Source organism: Pituophis catenifer, unplaced genomic scaffold, assembly GCF_029215685.1.
Source record: "Pituophis catenifer annectens isolate HBS135680 unplaced genomic scaffold, rPitCat1.0.hap2 SCAF_1, whole genome shotgun sequence".
NCBI lineage: Eukaryota > Metazoa > Chordata > Lepidosauria > Squamata > Colubridae > Pituophis > Pituophis catenifer.
The window spans coordinates 332484736-332504561 of NW_027256881.1; the positions used below are offsets into that span (position 1 = coordinate 332484736).

General features: G+C 43.0%; 1 protein-coding gene across 1 annotated transcript; it reads right to left on the reverse strand.

Annotated features, from left to right (window-relative positions):
• Window positions 1-4282: 4282 nt before the first annotated feature.
• On the reverse strand, window positions 4283-18688 carry ISYNA1 (inositol-3-phosphate synthase 1). Its single transcript, XM_070931761.1, has 11 exons — window positions 18665-18688; window positions 17146-17266; window positions 14755-14916; window positions 13063-13192; window positions 12663-12856; window positions 9910-10059; window positions 8561-8776; window positions 6399-6563; window positions 6134-6247; window positions 5650-5864; window positions 4283-4719 (listed from the first exon to the last, which is right to left on the reverse strand). Exons 2-11 carry the CDS (start codon window positions 17257-17259, stop codon window positions 4506-4508), a joined length of 1674 nt encoding a protein of 557 aa, XP_070787862.1. The 5' UTR covers window positions 17260-17266; window positions 18665-18688; the 3' UTR covers window positions 4283-4505.
• Between the last annotated feature and the right edge of the window lie 1138 nt (window positions 18689-19826).

Consider the following 19826-nt stretch of genomic DNA (forward strand, 5'->3'; position numbering starts at 1 on the left):
GTGTCTCCCATTCTGGTATTAACCAGACTAAAATCTGCACAGCTTCCAAGCCTAGACAAGTTCAGCCAGATGCTGCCACCAGCTGATCTACTAGTTGCTATGCAAAGACACAAATTACGATAGCAGTTAGTGTTTTTCCCTGCATCATGTTTTTAGCCTTTTTCATTTTTCTCTCTCAAATAGGGTGTTTTGAACACTTATGGCACGCCTTTTCTGTCACCTCTGTCAGCAGTAACTGAAAAAGAAACTTGGCTGTAAGAGAACTTTATGGCAGAGGTACACATTAGAGATTTCCCCTGTTCTGTCTTCCATCCCTTTCAGCTAAGAAGGTAAAGGGGAAACGCTGTGAATGACTTGTAAAAAAAGGCTACACCTCCATCTCTTCCCAATAGTAACAAGAATATAAAAATACACCTTTGACTGTCTCTTCAAAAGTCAGTCCTCCTTCTGTCAGCTTTCAGATACTTCCTATTCCAATTCCTGCCATCCATAGCCAGCAACTTTGGGTGTTGGGAGCTGAAAGCTAAGACCTGTGAAGAAGGGCATCAACTCAAGGAACCCTGTTGTTATTTATGTGTCAGTGAATACAGTACTTTGGAAGAGATCTAATCGTTTGGCCAATTCTCACACCTGTTATCAAAGGAACACAGCCTTTGTGTGTCCTCTGAGATGGATGGAGATGGTTTGGCCCTTGAGAGGGACTGAACAGGGCTATCCTTTGAGGTTTATATTGTGAAAGTGCAAACAATGTGAAAGTGATTGGCCTTTGCCATCTAGGAGGGTTGACTTCCCAGTCTAGTCTATAGTTCTGGAATGTCCTGAAGGTCTCACAGCCACGTGAGACTTACCTAACCTACTTACCTTTTTTTCTAAGAACCAGCTGTACAAATCACAACCCAAGCTCGGGTGATTTTCTTGTTTGGGAGTAGGCAACCACCATAGCTGGACAGTTTCTGAGCTCAAGCCAAGGGGAGCCCACCTTCTCCTTCATTATCAGAGGACTCTTCTAGCAGAAAGTTTACTCAAATATGTAACCAGTTTGTCTTCTTGGGTCTTCAGTTCATTCAAGCTACAGAGGTCTTGACTTTCAGGGGTACTTCAAGAGTGCCATCATATTTTCCCTTTCCCCCTTTGTTCTTTTTCACTCAAGGCTTAACACACCCAACTCTTCAGTCTCTTCTCATAGGACTAAAATTCCTACCAGGCCTATGAGCAGGCAAGATCAAGAAACAGGAAGACTAAAACTATACTTTATTGAACAGGCTACAGTCACAGAATCTTGCAAGTCTGCCCATGTTTTCCCTTCCATCCTTCTTATACCAGGAGGAGCCAGTCTGAATCTTTTTCTAATGCTTTCTCACCTACCTGGGATTAATGCATGCTTCAGCATTTGTGGTTGTTCTGTGGGCTACTCAGTGTCTTCACCAAGATCATCTCCGTTGTCCCTACAGTTCCTGACCCAATGGTCCTTTCCCCTACTTTCTTTGAACTCATTCCAGTTGGTTTCTTAAACTGTGGCATCCAGTACCAAACTGGATTATTGTCATCCCTATCATCTCTGCAAGCTGAGATGCCTGAGGGCCTAACTTTTCCAGAAAATACTGGGATTTTAGATCTCAGCTTTGAGATCAGCCAAAAAAGAACTGAGTCATTCTGTTTTGCTTGGTTAGTTATGAGTGATCATTACAATTCATAGGCATTCAAAGGGAGAAAGTGAAGAACATAATTGTACAGTACTCTCGACACAAATTTTGCCCCTTAGTATTTCATGTTCCTATATATTTTGGCATTGTGATTAGGCATGGATGCCTGTATTATTATCCACTAAAATAATCAGCATAATCTTGGGTTAGATTTGAAGTCTGAGAAACATGCTGGAAGAGGTCACATACAAAAGTGGGAACAAAAGCTATTTCACCTTAATTTACCTTTGATTCAAACGAACCGAAGACGATACGTTGGCTTTCCATGTCCCTGATAATTATCCGCTCCAGGCATACTAAAAATTAAAATTAAGGGACAGCTTTTACAGGGGCGTTGAGCAAAGTTGCAGATTATGCATTCCCTGCTTTAGATCTGCTAGTTCTAGATTTTCTGAAAAGAAAATGCTAGTTCTGGATTTTTTCCCCCCATCAGCTCTTTCAAATGCCATTCTTCACCATCTGCTTTTTTATAGCCCATCAGTCCTTGTTCCTCTTACATGGGCTAATGCTATACACTATAATAATAATAAAACAAAACAGGCACTAAGCTCGCTTCATTTATGTGAGAACAGGGCTGGCCACAGAGATGCAAGTATGAGGGAGCCAGATTTAGAATGGGTTTACCTCTCTGAGGCCATTACTATTTCAGGAAGATCCCTTCTTCCCACAAGCCTACGGTTTCAGCAGCTGAATTTAGGTAAGCACAAAGAAACAATCTATAAATGTAAGAGCAATTTCTAGCTGATCGCATCCTTTCTTCCCAGCTCTCCTTGGATGCAGCTTGCAGCCCTGTCTTTACAGCGTAACTGGAATATACTGACTCACTCTCCCACCCACCACCATCATTTCAGAAACTTAAGAACTCATGTCAGTGCTGTTTCTGTTGCCACCCTGAGGAGAAACAGGTACATTCCATAATAGCAATGCAAAAAGGCAGAATCTATTCCCCCCCCCCCCCAACAATTTATATAAAAACGGGCTCTCATCCTATTCTTTCCTCCCTAGGAATTTTAACAAGAAGGTGGGGAGGGCTCTTCTGATCATGTTCTTATTTCTGCCTGGTCACTCTGTAACTTCCAAAACCATGTTTACACCTAGCATTTCCATACCTCTGGGATGTGTGTGATCTTTTAATAGCAAATGATTTATATGTAAAGATTTGAGGATTTGGATTGTATATTCCCATTTGGTACAAAACTTCCTCAACTTAACCTGGATCTGTGGCTGGGGAATAAATGTCCTCAATCGGTATCTTATCAAATTCACGTCTCACAAGTCAAAATTATTTGGGGGGATATTTCTGCATCTCAGAATTTTGTAATATAGCTTTTCCCCCCCCGAACTGCAAGGAAAAGCAACTACAAAAATGTATGTAAGGAAAAATGATACGCAAAGAGCTAGGGCAAAATTTTATATCCAAAATGTCATAGTTTTAAAGTTACGAGTGATGTAGAAACAGAAGCAAATTAATTTGTGGCTAGAAAAAATGAGGAATCAAATTCATATTCATAACATCTTAACACTTTTGAAGTGTTGGGGTTTCACAGCTTTTGTGCGATTGTAAAAAGTATATTGGGGAGAAATGTTTGACTCTGCTCCTTTTTTCTGGGTTTGGGGTCAGCTTCTGCACAAATTCAAAGAATGGGAAAGAAGGCAAATTTGCTGCCTCAATCCAGATCCAAAGGAATTACAGCATCAGCTTGGGCTTTTTTTCCCATTGTTATTCTGTGTAAATAAAATACCATTTTTGGAGGAAGTCATTGAATTTTTAAGGTTTCCAATGAGAAAACTTGCATCAATAAATGTAATTTGGATTTTTTTAAGAAAAAGAAATGTCTGCAAGTGGTTTGTTTCTTCCCATTCGGCAAGCAGAACAATCTATTATCTTCCCTCAGGGGACAAACCCTTATACTGCTAAGATAAAATCCAAGATTCAACTAAGCCAACATCTGGTGGCCAGATGCCAGCAGCAAGCCTCCTACAGGAAGATCACATGTTTTTCTTGTTTGAATCCTAGCAACTCGTTTTCAGTTGGAGTATAGAGGCACTGGTAGGGCAGAGCAAGAATAAATTGAGTACAATCTCTTTCTCCTACAGCAAACATCCAGCCAGATCCCCATGGATAATCAAGAAACCCTTCCTTCCTGTTCTAATAATCAAAGACACACTATTTCTTAATACTGACACTGTATTTAGCCATCCTAAAATCAGCTTGGTTCAATCAAGTTTTCTTTTTTTTAAAAAAAAAAAGTGCCAGCAAGTTGCTGTCAAGTCCTGGCAACAACATAAACCTTCACCAGATGTGGTTTTTCTAGTTGTCATTTATAGGATGCATTACTTGGGTTTTGTATAGATAGTACAAACCACAGAGGTGTGTATGCCAGAAGATGTTGAGGTAGCCTTCTTAGCCGACAATGAAAGGTTGGAGGTTGACATCACAAAGTAAGCAGGCCCTCTCATCTTTCAATTTTATTCCAATGTCACCATTTAAAAAAGGATAGCCAAATAAATCTAAATTTCTGAGCTAAATGAAAGATACAACTATAGTTACATCTTATTTCAAACATTCAAGCGTTCAAGTTACATTTCATTCGTAACAGGTAAGGACACAGTAAAAGAAGGTATGTTGCCTGTCCCGAATATACAGCTTTGTCACTACTACATAAAAATATAAGTAACCAAATACAAAAAAGAGATTGGGGGGGGGGGGGGTGTCGGGGTCAAGGAGGCAGACAGTCCAAGTTGTAAATCTGGTCTGTTTACCATACAGTGTTGACTAGTAGTAGAGCATGCTGTGGGCTTCTAATTTTGCAGGCCAGTTACGTGGCTGTGGGCACTGCGGACTGGGAGGCCATTGCTTTCAGTGGGATCCACAAAACCATTCATGTGGGCCTTTTTAGGAGTGGCTACCCAAGCTGGGGGCACAGGGGAATGGCCATGCTTCGCGCAGCTCCACAATCTCTGGGTCTTGTATTCCAGCTGCATGTGGTTTTGAGGAGGGAGCCCCACGCAGGCCCTATGGAAGAAAGGAAAAAAGCCAGCAGGTTAACATACTTTCCTTGCAAGCAATCATCCACCCACCCCTCCCCCAAACACACACACACACACACACACGTTTTAAATCTTCAGTCTCAAGGAGACAGGCTGATACCATGCAGGAAAGAAAGGGGGGTTTCTCCTCCTGATAAAACTCTGGGAGGACCATGAATTAAAACTGTTGGCTGGGAAATCTATGGCTGAGGAGTAACACAGACTTTAAGGAACTCTGCCATAAAACGGCTTTCTGGCTTTACAGAAATTGGATACGTTCACAAAAATAGGTGTAACAGCAACTAGTAACCATGACAACTAAACAAATCTGTGTGGAGGGAGCTACCTCCAAGTATCAAGTCCTTGGGGAAAATAGGAGGGCTGTTGTCTGTCTAATACAAACATGTGGGAACAGGAGTGCTACATTTTAAGTTAAAGTTAATGGGTTTGGGGGCTAATGGAGGGCCTGAAAAGAGAGAAACCAGAGACCTACAAAGAAGAAATGTGCAGGGTTACCATGGTGACTCGAACACAGTTCTCAGCAGGCCCAGTCAAACAATTCAGGAGTTGCTATGGTTACCTTCACAACTCTTTGCGGGAGATAGGGGGTTCGGAATTGTGAATAAAAAAATAAAAGAAAATGCTCCTTTTGGTAACAGGGCAGTTGGGACTGAACCTATGTAACGAAGTCCTGATGCATCTTCCACTCTCTCGAGAGTTTAATTAAGCCTCAACTAGCTTAAAATTGGTTGTTGTTTTTTTTAGCTGTACATCACCCAGAGTCACTCTGAGATGGGTGGTACCTGAATTTGGTAAATAAAGTGGAGTAGTATGCAGAGCAAGTACAGATTTCCACTATGACACGCAATCCATGTACAGCTGGTTGCTTGCTCAGGTCCAAGAAGGTTGGCGTTACCTGAATAGGTTCTCAATGGCAGCCCGTTGACGGAAGAGTGCGTTGACCACTGGAGCTCCTTTAGGAACAAGGGGAGCCTTGCAGAGGAAGCTCAAGAGGGACAAGACGCTGTGAAGGGGCTCCGGCTTGGCATCTCCTATGCTCACCTGGATCCGTTGGCAGAGTTCAGCCAGAATGATCAAGTCCAAAATTATGGGAGCAGCTAGTAAGGAATCCTGCAGAACATATCAGAAATGCAAAACACTGAAAGTTGTTCCAACGTAATCATTCCTTCACACCCAGGTGTAGGAATATGCACAAATTTCCTATATTCGGAATTGGCAGTTAAGCCCTGCCTGTGAGCTAAGCAAGAAATGGAATACCTCCTTCCACATGCTCCTCCCTTCCAATCTCTTGAACAGGGTTGCCGGAAAAATAATCCGTAATCTCCTCACCAATATAGAACATGTTTGCCTCACGTGGAATCCTAGAGCTTTGTACCCACCTCGCACATATTGTGAATGACGATGGTGTTGGTCCCCCCCAAAGCGATCTCCGAAGTATATTCATCTAGTGCCCGCTTGCTGTCACCGACGTAGGGCACATACTTGATCACCACCTGTCCGGGGAGTGTGCAGTGGTGTCTGTGAGCAAGCAACAATAATCCCTTGCAGCCAACAGAGATGAACACTCCCGATAATGCATACCACACATCGCAACTAGGTTGGCCCACGATTGTACCCCAAACCACGCCACTGCCTCCCACTCACGCAGTGATCCAGATGTTCCCCTGGTCCATATAGGATAGGGTTCGACTTCACCATGTCATCCACCACGTTGCTCTTGGAAATTTCCTTGGAGCGGAACTGAGCTGGTGCGGACAGGTTCTTTCCATCGTTGTTGCCCAGGTGGTTGTAGCTAACAATGGAGACTGGCTGAAAGGAAGGAAAGAGCGGTTGTTGAAAATGGAAGGTTTCTAGTCCTTAGTATGAGCTTTGGGGGGGGGGGGAAATGAGAGGAAAGTGTTACTCCAACCATACACATATTGCAAAACAATGGCTGCTTATTTTCATGCTTACTCAGCTCAGTTTGGGAGATTCGACCCTTCTGTTCATCTTTGGAGGAATGGCATTTGCATTCCCTTTGAGATCAAGTTACAGAGCCCTCCTTACCTTTGCACACAGATTTTAATGAAAGGGATACCTGAGGCCAGAGATCTCCCATGGTCATTTGTAGACTTTTGTTAATCTTTCTCCAACTTTTCTATTATTCCTGAATTTCACTTACTAAAAGGGAAAGGTTTCCATCTCAGATGGGAGGTCATCTGCCTTGAAACAATCCCTTCCAGATGTATTGGCCTATCACACCCATCACCCCAAATTGAGCCAAAGGGCAATATAACTGCAGAGGATGGGAATGATAATCCAATACCTCAGGAGGATAGCAATAGCAATAGCATTTATATACAGTGCTTTACAGCCCTCTTTTAAGCGGTTTCCAGAGTCAGCCTATTGCCGCCAGCAATCTGGGTCCTCATTTTACCCACCTCGGAAGGATGAAAGGCTGAGTCAACCTTGGGCCAGTAAGAACTGAACTGCTGGCAGTTGGCAGAATTAGCCTGCAGTTCTTCATTCTTACCACTGCGCCACCACAGATGGAAAAAAACTGTCCATGGTCAACCAGAGATTCATAAGCCACCACACTTGGGATTTGTTCTATTTGAAATTGGCATAAATTTAAGGACTTTCTGGAGGTCTTGAAGTTCACACACCTTTCAAACTACAATTATAAAATATTACAGGAGCAGTGATTGGCATTATGAAGAATATATTTATCTAACGTTCATGGAGTTTCCTATTTTTTTACCCAGAGCCTGTGAATTGTTTGTTTTGCAATATGAAAATGTGTAAAGTGGTTCCAGTAGAGATCATACAGGTAAGGTAGTCTTCGACTTATGACTGCAAGTGAGATCGGAAATCTAATAAGTCACAAGCTGAAGCACCCACATGACTGGAAGTGTTTTTCCAACATTTTTCCACAAGTTCTTAAGAAAACACAGTAATCGTAAAACGATCGTGGCAGTCATCGAGCAAATCCATTCATTCAAATGGCAGCTTTTGCTGGAAACCATCAAAAAACATTGCAGCCACATGACTGCAGAATGCCACGACCAGTCAAAAGTGTCCAGTTGCCAAGCAGCTGACATGCAGTCATAACTAGGGGAGAGATCAGGGGTGAAATGCTACTGGTTTGGGCCGGTTCACTCAAACCGGTAGTAAAAAATGCTTTAAAAAGTTTTTTAAAAATTTCCGAGGATCGCACGTCGCTCAACTGATCTTCGGAACTTTTTTTTTTTTTTTTTAACTTTTTAAGCATTTTTTACTACCGGTTTTCCAGAACCGGTAGTTAAAAATGCTTTAAAAAGTAAAAAAAAAAAAAAAAAGCAGGAAATCCAAAAGCACGCATTTGGTGTGGACTGAGCATGCATGCGCAGCATGTGTCTGGTATGCACTGCGCATGTGCGCACAGCGTGCATCTGGCATGCATTGTGCATGCGCGCACGTAGCTCACATCTGGCACGCACCGCACATGGATGGGCAGCGAAACGGTGGCGGCCGGCGGAGGATTTCACCACTGGGGGAATGCATCTATGACAGCTGGAGGGGTGTTATAAAGGCCATAAAAGTACCTGTCCCATAGCTGCCTTGATTGTAGGCCAAGAATTACATGTACTAAAGTTACAGCAAAGGTGGGAAAATGTATGCTGCCCCCTATGTTTGTAAACTACTGTTCCCAGCATCCCTCACCATAAGCTAGGAGGTCTGGGGTTATTGGAAGCTGAAATTCCACCACTTGTGGGAGGCCACGTATTGCCCAACCTTACAGATTAACCAGCAACTCCAAGGGCATGCCCCATCCCATTGTCACTCACCTTAATGCCAGAGCTGATGAGGAAGTCCACCAGAACTGACTTGAGCTTTGTCTGACCAGATTTGAAATCGTCTCCGGCTATAAAGACTCCCTGCTGAACAGCAAGCTCAATAACTCCTGGCACAAAAGTGTTTTGTGGGGAGCCATTGATGTAGGCACAACCTTCCAGGATACTTGCCACAGCGAAGAGTGTAGAAGGAGAAACCTCCAGGCCAGCCTGGGGAAAAACATTTAAGAGGTCAACAGTGGGTCAGGAGGCTGAAAGATAGATCTTCTCTTCTGCCCTTCAGCCCACAGAGACCCACATCTTCAATGAACTATTGAACTTTTCAGATGTTGGAAATGTCTATAAATTAGAGAAAACATAGAATAGGGCAATGGAGGAAGGAGGACTGAGATACAATCTGGATTGCAGAATAGCTGGTACACACATTCTACTAAGCCAAGATACCAGCTAGAACTGGCTGGGTTCATTCATAAGGTCAACCATGAGCTATTATTAACTACAGTGGCTGGGTTCACTTATCTCATTTAAACCAAAACACAAATATGTTTATATACCTAAGGAAAGTGGATAATACAATTCTTTTTGATGAAATGCAAAAGTTGTAATATAATTGCAAATTCTCAGGTTGTCTGAGGATATTGGAAATTGTAATACCTGTATATTTGGGAAAAAACTGGATTGGACAAGGCTGCACAAATTAATCACAGTTAATTAAAGCTGAATATTTCTCTCCCTCAGCCTTGACTACAAATGTGTCCCTTTAAAATTTAGGCTACTGCATTTTCGTTCTGAAAAGTCTTTATCTTAATTATGGTGCTGCAGCTAAAAATTAAAGTAGGTGATATCTGGGACATATTTACACTAGAATTATAACTTGGTTTTTCAAAGCATTAACCTTCCTAGCATAGCAAGAAGCTGAGAAAACATATAAAAAATATACTTTCATTAAAAGCCTGGCTCATATGCCATATGTGATGGGGTGGGGTGGGGTGAGATGGGATGGGAGAGGAGAGGAGAGGAGAGGGCTAACGAACAAGAATTAGAAGTTTTAAACTGGTTTAGATTTGTAACACTTAGGTGCCTATCTCAATGCAACATCTCTAAAAACTAACGTTCAAGTTAAAAGGAATATACATTTAAAGCAGGGTGTCAAACTGATCGTGTCATGTGACCTATTGGGACGCATCATGCCGTTTTTTTGCCTTTGTGGAGCCAGGGTGGGCGTGGCCTGTATGTGATGCATCCAGCCCGTGGGCCGCTAGTTTGACACCCCTGATTTAAAGGAACAAGAAGAGCCAATACTGGATGAAAGAAGCAAGGAAACAAATACACCCATATCTCACCTCAATTGCTTGGAGTAAATTGCTAGCTGTATCATTCAATCCAGGATGGATTTCACAGAAGCACTCGGTGTTGGCCGTCCAGAGGACAATCACCTTCTCCACCCCACTGGAGTTCTTGAAATTCTGGATATCATGGCGAATCCGAGCCATCTTTGGAGGAAAAAATATGTAAGCAAAATGTCAGATCTTTACTACAAACAATGAATGAGCAGTTGCATTGCTGCTTCTCACAAAGAACTCATTGCAGAAAGTCATACCAGATTCCTAATCAAGACACTTAAGCCAGTCTTTATAAATATATCCTGGATGCATCACAAACAACTATTACTGTTTGTAAGCTACCTAGAGGGACACGGTGGTTCAGTGGGTAAGATGCTGAGCTTGTCAATCAAAAGGTAGGCAGTTCAGCAGTTCGAATCCCGAGTGCCTTGTAATGGGGTGAGCTCCCGTTACTTGTCCCAGCTTCTGCCAACCTAGCAATTTGAAAGCACGTAAAAAATGCAAGTAGAAAAATAGGGACCACCTTTGGTGGGAAGGTAACAGCATTCCATGCGCCTTTGGCGTTTAGTCATGCCGACCACATGACCACGGAGACGTCTTCAGACAGCGCTGGCCCTTCGGCTTTGAAACGGAGATGAGCACCGCCCCCTAGAGTCAGGAATGACTAGCACATATGTGCAAGGGGAACCTTTCCCTTTCCCTTTAAGCCACCTAGAGTCACTGAAAGGGTGGCAATATAAATTTACTAAATAAATAAATAAACTACCCATAAATTTGGTTCCAAATAAGCAGGATCCGATTGTGACAAATTGCTAATTCAATTGATCCAACAGCTTTTAATAAACCACTTTCTTTTCACATCTGAAATAAGAAGGTAACATCCAAGTTGAGTAAGATAATACGCGCTATATACTGCCCACTTGGGAAAAGCCCCAGATAAAAGTAAATAAATTGGGATTTAACTATTCTAGGCAATTTAGATTACAGTACTACTGTAACATTTGCATCCTCAATTTTTTTAATTTCCTTTCATGCCTAACAATGCCAGCAATTTCCAAGCAAGTAATTTCCAGCAGCAACTGATGGGAAAGGCCTTTTACTGAAATGGGACCACAGAGATTGTCTGCAAATTGTTGGCGAGAATATTAGGCTAGATGGCCTAAGGCAGCTTCCTAGTTTAATGGGGGGAAAATTAGACAGCTATGTTATACTGCTAGAATATATTAGTGAAGAGTGGTAGATATGCCAAGTTTAATCTCCAAAAGCTTTGGATAAAAGGATCTTTAAGGTGAAAAATGACCCCTCAGTTCTTGATATGTTTTGCAGGCTCATTGAAAACGTGCATAACTAGAAGAGGCATTTTGGTGTAGGAGTTAAGGTCTAAGGCTAAAAACTGGGAGTTTCTGAGTTCTAGTCCTGCCTTAGGCACAAAGCCAGCTGGGTGGACCTGGGCCAGTCACACTCTCTCAGCTCTGGGAAGGAGGCAATGGCTAACTACTTCTGAAAAACCTTGCCAAGAAAATGGCAGGAATTAATCCAGGCATTTGCCATGAGTCAGAAATTGACTTGAAGGCACCCCTTCACCCCGCAAAAATCATCTCTTATGTAGGCTGAGAAGTCACTTTGCCGTGGTTGCAAACCTGTGACATGTATGTCAAAGGTGACATGCCAGCATTCACCAACACATGATAACTTCATGAAAGCACACCCATTCTCATACAATTTTCAGAGGTTACGGAGGCTGCTCTTGTGCGTCTCTAAAGTCTTTCATGTGAGAATGGAGCATACTTTCACATGGTTTTCAGAGGCTGCGGAAAAGCATTATCCAAAGCCACATCAAGAACGGAGGGCCTCATGTGACCTGGAGCTGCCTCAGGTAGGCCTCAGGGGCCTGTTAACAAAAGAAAACATTGCCTGAAGGTAAGTGGTGCATGGGCAATCCTGGGGAGCTCTGGGCCAGGGGGACAACTGCACCGTTCCCCAAGCCTTGTGCTCCTTGAGGGATGGTGCAAGGAGACCTTTTAAAGTGGCAGAGGTGATGCTAGAACTGAAATTGAGGCCTTGGCGTTACCAGGTGCTGTTGCTCAGGGTGGCCTAGGTGGGAGGGACATAGTTTTCCTGTTGTTTGGGACGGAGTGGAAGGTGTGACACGCCAGCAAAGTCCATCTAGGCATTTTTTTGTATTTTGGACATGCTGAGTTGAAAAGCTTGCTACCGCTGGTGTAATGGTTATGGCCGTAGACAAAGCAGGGAAATCCAAATTCTATCCCTACGTTAAGACATGGGAGCCAGGAAGGTGACTTTGGCCTGGTCATTCTCTTAACCCTGGAAGAATGCTCCCAAGATAACTGCTTGGACCTGTCCATCTCATTGCCAAGAATTGAGACTCAATTGAAAGTGCCTGCAGGCTGGACAGAAATGCAAAAGCTGAACCACAAACACCTCCCTCAAAGCCTTGAAGGAAGTGCCCCAAACACACTTCCCAAAATTGCTATTCAAAATAACCAAATGGTATTTTTACTGCAGAAATATTCTAACTATTTAATTCAGTTTGAACTTTAAGCCAGTTTTGACTGATGTAGATTTTAAGCCTAGCCCTACCTATTAAAGAGTGGCAGACAAAAAAAATGGATCTCACCTCAAAAAAAGACGTAGGTTAGAGGGGTTCCTTTTAAAACAGACTTGTGTTAACTGCTGCACGAATGAATATTGAGCTAGCAAGGACTCTGAGTAACTTTATGCCTTCTACTCACCTGCTCAGCTTTGCTTCCAGTCAGAACATTGTCAGCTCTTTCTCCCTGATTGGCAGCAATGAACTCCGGGATGTAGATGGAAGGCCGAGGCTTCAGGCCTACCATGTAAGGCCGCAGCTGTTCTTGAAGGGGCCAGTCCAAGACCTCAGCCCTGCGCATGGCATCAGCCAAATTCATAGAGGAAATGTCCCAGCCTAGCAGGATGGAATTCAAAATTTATTGGCTGCCCATCTTACCACAGGGTAACTTTGGGCATTAATTGTCAGGCCCATACCTTAATATGACTAACTTCCTTTTTTTTTCCCTTTGACTGTTCTCCCCATTAAAGTATACAACTTTAAAAAGAAGGCAAGCAGACCCCCTTCCCTTGACATTTTTCCCCTTCCAAACCAACACTTACCATCAAAAACAATGTCATTAGGATGTACCATGGGGAGCATATCACGGAAAGGAATATAGACATCTCCAGAGGGACCAGTCCCGAGACATACTGTGGATGCTTGTAAGAGAGAGCCATAGTAGTTGGCATGCTGCGGGGCAGAAGTGGGGAGACCAGACATCAGTATGGGCTAAGAGGGTGAAGCGTTCAATGGAATCACCTAGTGACCTTATCCAGCATGGACCATTTGCTTTTTATATTAAATTTTAGAAGCCTAGAGTTGGAAGGGGCTGCCACCGACTCCAGCCTGCTCCTGAGAGCCAGAATCCAAATTAAAGCATCCTAGATAAGGCTTTGATTTGGTCTTCTAACCAAATATGCTCCATTGGAACATATGTAGGGAAGAGGACTCTCTGGATCATTGTCCCCTCTGATGAATGAGCGTTATTCTGAAGAACTTTTAGGAAGCTTTTAATGTTAGGGAAAGGAGATGCGGTCCTTTTCATCTGTACTTCAAAAGATTTCAGTGCAGATGATAAGAATGGCCTAAAATTGCTTGAAATACTGGAGAACTTGCCTGACTCATTCACGACAGATGAGGAGCACAACCATTGCACAGCAGACAATTTTGTCCAGCATCATCATCAGGCCCATCAGGTTACACACCGTTTGGGAGTGTCTTCAAATCAGCATTGAGTCCTGGCAATTGCCTGGACTAGTCTTTCTTGGAAAGGCTTTTTAGAATTGAATTGATTTGCCATTGCCTCCCTTCTTTGGGCTGAGAGAGGATGACCTGTCCTAAGTGACCCACCTGACTTCGTGCCTAAGGGGGGGACTAGAACTCAGTTTCCCAGTTTCTAGCCTGGTGGCTTCTTAGATCAAACTGGCTCTTATACACCATTTAGAGACATTTAGAAAAAATGTTAATGGGAAAATATCTGGTTCTCATAAGCTTACTAAAATATCATTTTATATGCAAGCATCATACCCTATTATTTTCTCCTGCCTAAATTATTATCTTTCAAGTCCTTCAAGTCATGTTTAGCCCAAATTTAAGAGATGGTCTTTATATCTCCTCCTCCCCCATAAAATTAAGGTTCCTCCACTGTCCAGGCAAGAATTTACTCAGAACCTATGAATACTAGATAAATGAATGATTAATATGTAACATGTTTATATTTTTACCTTATAAGTTGCCCTATTAGCTTCCCACCTTTCCTGCTAATCATAAAATATAGAAACATTCCTTTATATACAATTGTTAAGCACATAACATTCTAATACACAAAATTCTGCCTTCCTTCCTGAAAAGGAGGATTGTTACATAGCTAAATAAAGGAAGATCAATATATTTATTCACTCTGATATTCAGGAAAGTTTGAAGAAAAGATGATCCCAAACTACTTGAACTCAAATTTTTGGGATATAAAAACTGTAAATATTTTATTTTAAAAAATCTCTCACTAAAATTGAGCAAGTCAGCCCAAATGAAAGGGTAGGATATTTTGCCAAACCCATTAAACGACTTTTATGAAACCTGGTAGAATATTCCATAATGTTTATGTTTGGTCTGGAGAAGCCTCTCACTAGGAGAAAGATAAAGCTAAATATTCATTAGACTTTGGAGATTATAAACTAGCTTTCTTGCTCACAATTTAAGTCCCTTGCAGAAAACATGACACGTATAACTAAGAGTCTGAATGGCTCACTTACCTTTTGACCCCTCTTGGTCATCCAGGAGAGACCCAGCCTATTGGCCAAAACAGCAGCAGTCACTGTTGTGCCATTGTTTCCCCCCCAGCCGACAAGCATCACACCCAGCTTGGGGACCCGCAGGCCTGTGCGGAAAGTGAGATCAGTAGAAGTTGGCTTGACCTGTGGAAACAACCCACCATAGAAACCTCGTGAGATCTGAAGCTCAGTGAGGATAGAAGGACTCAGCAAAATATGTTAACTCCAAAAGAAGAAAATCATTCTTATTTCCACACCTACACCATTTGTTGTGATCTAAACCAGTGATTCTTCACCTTGGTAACATTAAAGTGTGTGGACTTCAACTCCCAGAATTCCCTAACCAACATGCTGGCTGAGGAATTCTGGGAATTGAAGTCCACAGACTTAAGGTTGCTCAAGTTGAGAAACACTAATTTAGGTGAATGGTTAGAATAACAGCTCAAAATTTCAATGGATCATAGATTACTTCATATTTAATCCTGACAGCGGATTCCCTCTCACTCACCCAAATTCTCTTCTCCTTGATAACAAAACTCCTACACTTGAGCAATGCTTGAGACTGTGCAGAAGGTGCTGAATTCTTCAGGCTATGCTGTCTGCTTCCATTTAGAAATGACCCTTGCAGATTTTATTGCAGGTTAACTGAGGCACCAATAGGAAGGCAGAACACATTCCCAGGTGATCTTTGTTGCTGTTTTGCTAAGGACTTTAGGATTCCTAATCTACCTTTGAAATCCCTTCCCAAATTCTTTATTTGCTTCAAGAAGCAATTTTCTGTCCTCAGGGTCTACCTCCACCCACCCACCCAGATGGAATGCTTGCAAGTTGGTTTCTTTGACAAAATAGCGACCACCCGTCTCTCTATTTTATCAAAGAAACCAACTTGCAAGCATTCCAGGAGTTTTATTTCCTAAGCAAGTGGAATGTCTGGAAGCTTTCTGACCTAGCTTACCCTTTATAAACAGTGGGCAACATAAGAGGCCTAAAGCCAGTAAGTGAAAGAAAACAGGCAAGGCTGACATTCAGGCCTCTTCTTTCATCTCTGCCCTTTATATTAGGGTCACCTAGCCTCTTATTCTTATTTCTCAGCCAGATGTCTGGCCTTTACAGTTCCTTATATGTAGCCATTTTCTTTCTGTTCCCCTTACCTTTGCTTTCCAGTTTTCAATACCTTTTCCCCACTTTGCCTTCTCATTGGGCAGTTTGGAACCTGGGATCCTTGTAAACCTATAATCCCAGACTACTTTTAGTTTCTTCCCTACAACCTGGATCATATATATTCCTAATACTTTGCTTCCATGGTTCTGACAAACCCTATCTGGCAAACCCTGGCAACACCTCTAAAACTTTCATTGCAAATTTTACTGACTCTACAAGGGGCGCCCCACTTGAAAAAAAATTGTTGTCTTCCTCTTCACCCATTGTTGAAGAACAGGTGGTATCTATGATTCCTTTGGGTCTTAATATAGTATAAGATACATTTAAAAGCTTTAAAAGCTCCTGGAGGGTTTTTCCCTGTTTAATTTTATACCACTTTACTTATATTCAGATACCTAAGATAGGCAATCGACTGTTGCAATCTGAATTCTTGTTTACAACTCCTATCAGCCACCAATTTACTAAGACTGTATTACTATTGTTCTCATCATTCCTATTACCTATTTCCTTTTCTATTTATGACTATAACTTTGTTGCTTGTATCTTTACGATTTATATTATTTAGTTTCCAGTATGATTTATGTTGATTTTTTATTTAGTGTCCTATAACTATCACTAAGTGTTGTATCTTATGATTCATGATGTATTTATGATGACTATGATCATGATTTATCACTTATATCTTTTATGTACCCTCAGAGCTTATGCACCGAAAATGAATTCCTTGTGTGTCCAATCACACTTGGCCAATAAAGAATTCTATTCTATTCTAATTCTTTTTTTCCAGAATATTCTCTGCCATCTTCTTTCTACTTTTCCAGCCACATTACCACTGGTTAACAGTTACCTGCTCCATCTTCATTAGCCCCTCATGTCTCATTGGTGATTTTCCCCCTAATAATTCTTCCACATTTCTGCAAAATGTGAAGTTCAGCAGAGTGTCAGTATTTCCTTCTAACAACAGTGCTGGTTGGATATATAACACCTCAGAGAATTTATTGCTACCATCCTCTTCCTCCTCGTCTAATGATTTAGCTATTAGTTTTCCCCCTAGTGCCTTCCAGATGTGTATCTCTCATAATCCCCCACCCAGCACTGACAAAGCTGAATTTGACTGCTTTAATTAACTTTTAACTGTGTATTTTCCTATTTAAAGCACAAAACTAGTTTGATTTTTTTCAACAAAGAAAAGCCAGTTTGGCCTCATCTTACCTTGGTGACACCATTCTCCTGGCAGACTTGTACTGTGTCATAGGTGTACTTAGCCTCAATGAACTCCTGAGTGTACTTCACGTCTGGGCTGTCCACTAGAAATGACGTTGCCATCTTTGTGCTGGATCAGGAAGGATGGGAACAACCGTGTTAGCCAGAGTTTTAACTCTCTCCTCTAGTTAAAATTGGACACAGAGTTTGAGTTACTATTCTGTTCAGCCGGAAAGGCAAGATGTCTCATCTAGAGGGCAAGCAGCTGGCACAGTTCTTTTGCTGAGAAGGACTAAAGGACTAAACAAGGAGCCTATCTCAGACTAGGCTGCTTAAGGCATTCCCAGCAACCTATACCACGGCGGAGCCATGGTTAGAGTGCAGTACTGCAGGCTACGTCTGCTGCCTGCAGTTTGACAGTTCAAATCCCACCAGGCTCAAGGTTGACTCAGCCTTCCCTCCTTCCGAGGTGGGTAAAATGAGGACCCACCTATTGTTGGGGGCAATAGGCAGACTCTGGAAACCGCTTAAGAGAGGCTGTAAAGCACTATGAAGCGGTGTATAAGTCTTAAGCACTGTTGCTGCGGCTATACAGAGACGCCACAAGCAACTCTTCTCTATGGGAATCCTAGGTTTGAAAAAGGAAAGTTTCTCAGGATATTCAGCCTATATATAGTCTCTCTCTCTATATAGACTATATATATATATATAGTCTAGAAGGGATTTCTCTCACCTGCCATATGGCAGGTGAGAGAAATCCCTTCTAGACTCCCAGAATAAAGTGGGAAAAATTAAAGGGAGACAGGACAAGGGACCCTCGGGGAGCAGGGAGTATCCTTTGGGAAGGGGGGGAGTGTCTCCTACAGGTGGCGGCGGAATCCCTAAAGCAGTGTTTCTCAACCTTGGTAGCTTGAAGATGGGTGGACTTCAACTCCCAGAATCCCCCAGCAGCGCTGGCTGGGGGATTCTGGGAGTTGAAGTCCACCCATCTTCAAGCTACCAAGGTTGAGAAACACTGCCCTGAAGGGAGACATGCAGAAGAGCAACGGGGGGCTCTGCAAGGATCCTCGCTTTCCTTGCCAAGCCGAGAACGGTGGGCCTGGCCCGGCCTCCTTCCCACAGTTAGTAGACACCCAACTCCGCCTTTCCTTTCCTTTCCTTTCCTTTCCTTTCCTTTCCTTTCCTTCCCTTCCCTTCCCTTCCCTTCCCTTCTTCCCTTTCCTTTCCTTTCTTTCCTTTCCTTCCTTCCTTCCTTTCTTTCTTTCAAGCGGCCAGGTAACGCCAAAGGCTGGAGGGGGAGACATCGGGGAAAACGCCTCCCGCCCACCGCCGTCTCGACTCCCGACCGAATCGGCTCTTGCTTCAGTTGCCTCGGGCCATTTAAAGCAGGAGGACAAAAGGCTGAGCGGGAAAGGAGGAGGAGGCGCCGCCGCTCCTCTTACCTGAGAGCCAGGTGCCCGTCCTCCTTTGCCCCCACCCACCCCCCGAGCAGCGGCTCCAGCTTAGCGCAAGACCCGCCGCGACCCACCTTCAGCTTCAACGGTCGGGTAAGTCCTACTCGCCGTTCCAGCGCGCCGGGGGTTTAATCAAATCTCAGGACCCGCCCCCTCCGCCAAGGCTCCGCCTCTTCGGGGGAGGGGAAAAATATATTTTTTTTTTTTTGGCCTGAGCACGCCCCTCTCGCCCGGCCCACGTGCGCTGGGGATTCTTTGCGCTTTGGCTCCTTAAACCCCTTCTTGTCTTAAGGCTCGGTGGGAATCCTTATTTCTCAAGGGAAGCCGGAGCAGAATTCGGGGCGTCTCTGAATAGGTCAAGCTCAGCTAAATCCTGCTTAGCAATCGAACGGGAGACCGCTAGAAAATCCTGGGTTGGGAATTTAGACTGCCGTGGTATATGTATGTATGTATGTATGTATGTATGTATGTATTTATGTATTTATTTATTTGTCATATTTCTATGCTGCCCACTCTCCGAGGACTCTGGGTGGCTTACACCAAAGACAGTATACTAAATAGCGTATTGCCCCCAACAATCTGGGTCCTCATTTTACCCACCTCGGAAGGATGGAAGGCTGAGTCAACCTTGAGCCTGGTGGGATTTGAATTGTCAAATTGCAGGCAGCAGAAGTAGCCTGCAGTACTGCACTCTATAGTGCAAGGGTGTCCATCTTTGGTAACTTCAAGTCCCAGAATTGACTTGACTTGACTTGACTTAACTTCAAGTCCCCGAATTGACTTGACTTGACTTGACTAGACTAGACAAATAGACTAGACTAGACTAGACTAGACTAGACGGAATAGAATAGAATAGAATAGAATAGAATAGAATAGAATAGAATAGAATAGAATAGAATAGAATAGAATAGTATAACAGAGTTGGAGGTCTTGGAGGTCTTCTAGTCCAACCCCCTGCCCAGGCAGAAAACCCTACATCACTTCAGACAAATGGTTGTCCGATATCTTCTTAAAAACTTCCAGTATTGGAGAATGCACACCTTCTGAAGGCAAGTTGTTGCACTGATTAATTGTTCTAACCTATGTTGCTTCTCTCCTTGATTAGTTTCCATCCATTGCTTCTTGTCCTGCCCTCAGGTGCTTTGGAAAATAGCTTGACTCCCTCTTCTTTGTGGCAACCTGTTAGACATCGGAACACTGCTATCATGTCACCCCTAGTCCTTTTCATTGAATTAG

Excerpts from the sequence above, each read along its gene's own strand:
- ISYNA1 (XM_070931761.1), bottom strand. The coding sequence starts at position 17,259 with ATGGCAACGTCATTTCTAGTGGACAGCCCAGACGTGAAGTACACTCAG. Across the intron at positions 6,248-6,398 it reads GGGAACATCTGGATCACTGC|GTGGTGATCAAGTATGTGCC; the intron begins GTGAGTGGGAGG and ends CTCCCCGGACAG. Across the intron at positions 4,720-5,649 it reads GCCATTGAGAACCTATTCAG|GGCCTGCGTGGGGCTCCCTC; the intron begins GTAACGCCAACC and ends TTTCTTCCATAG.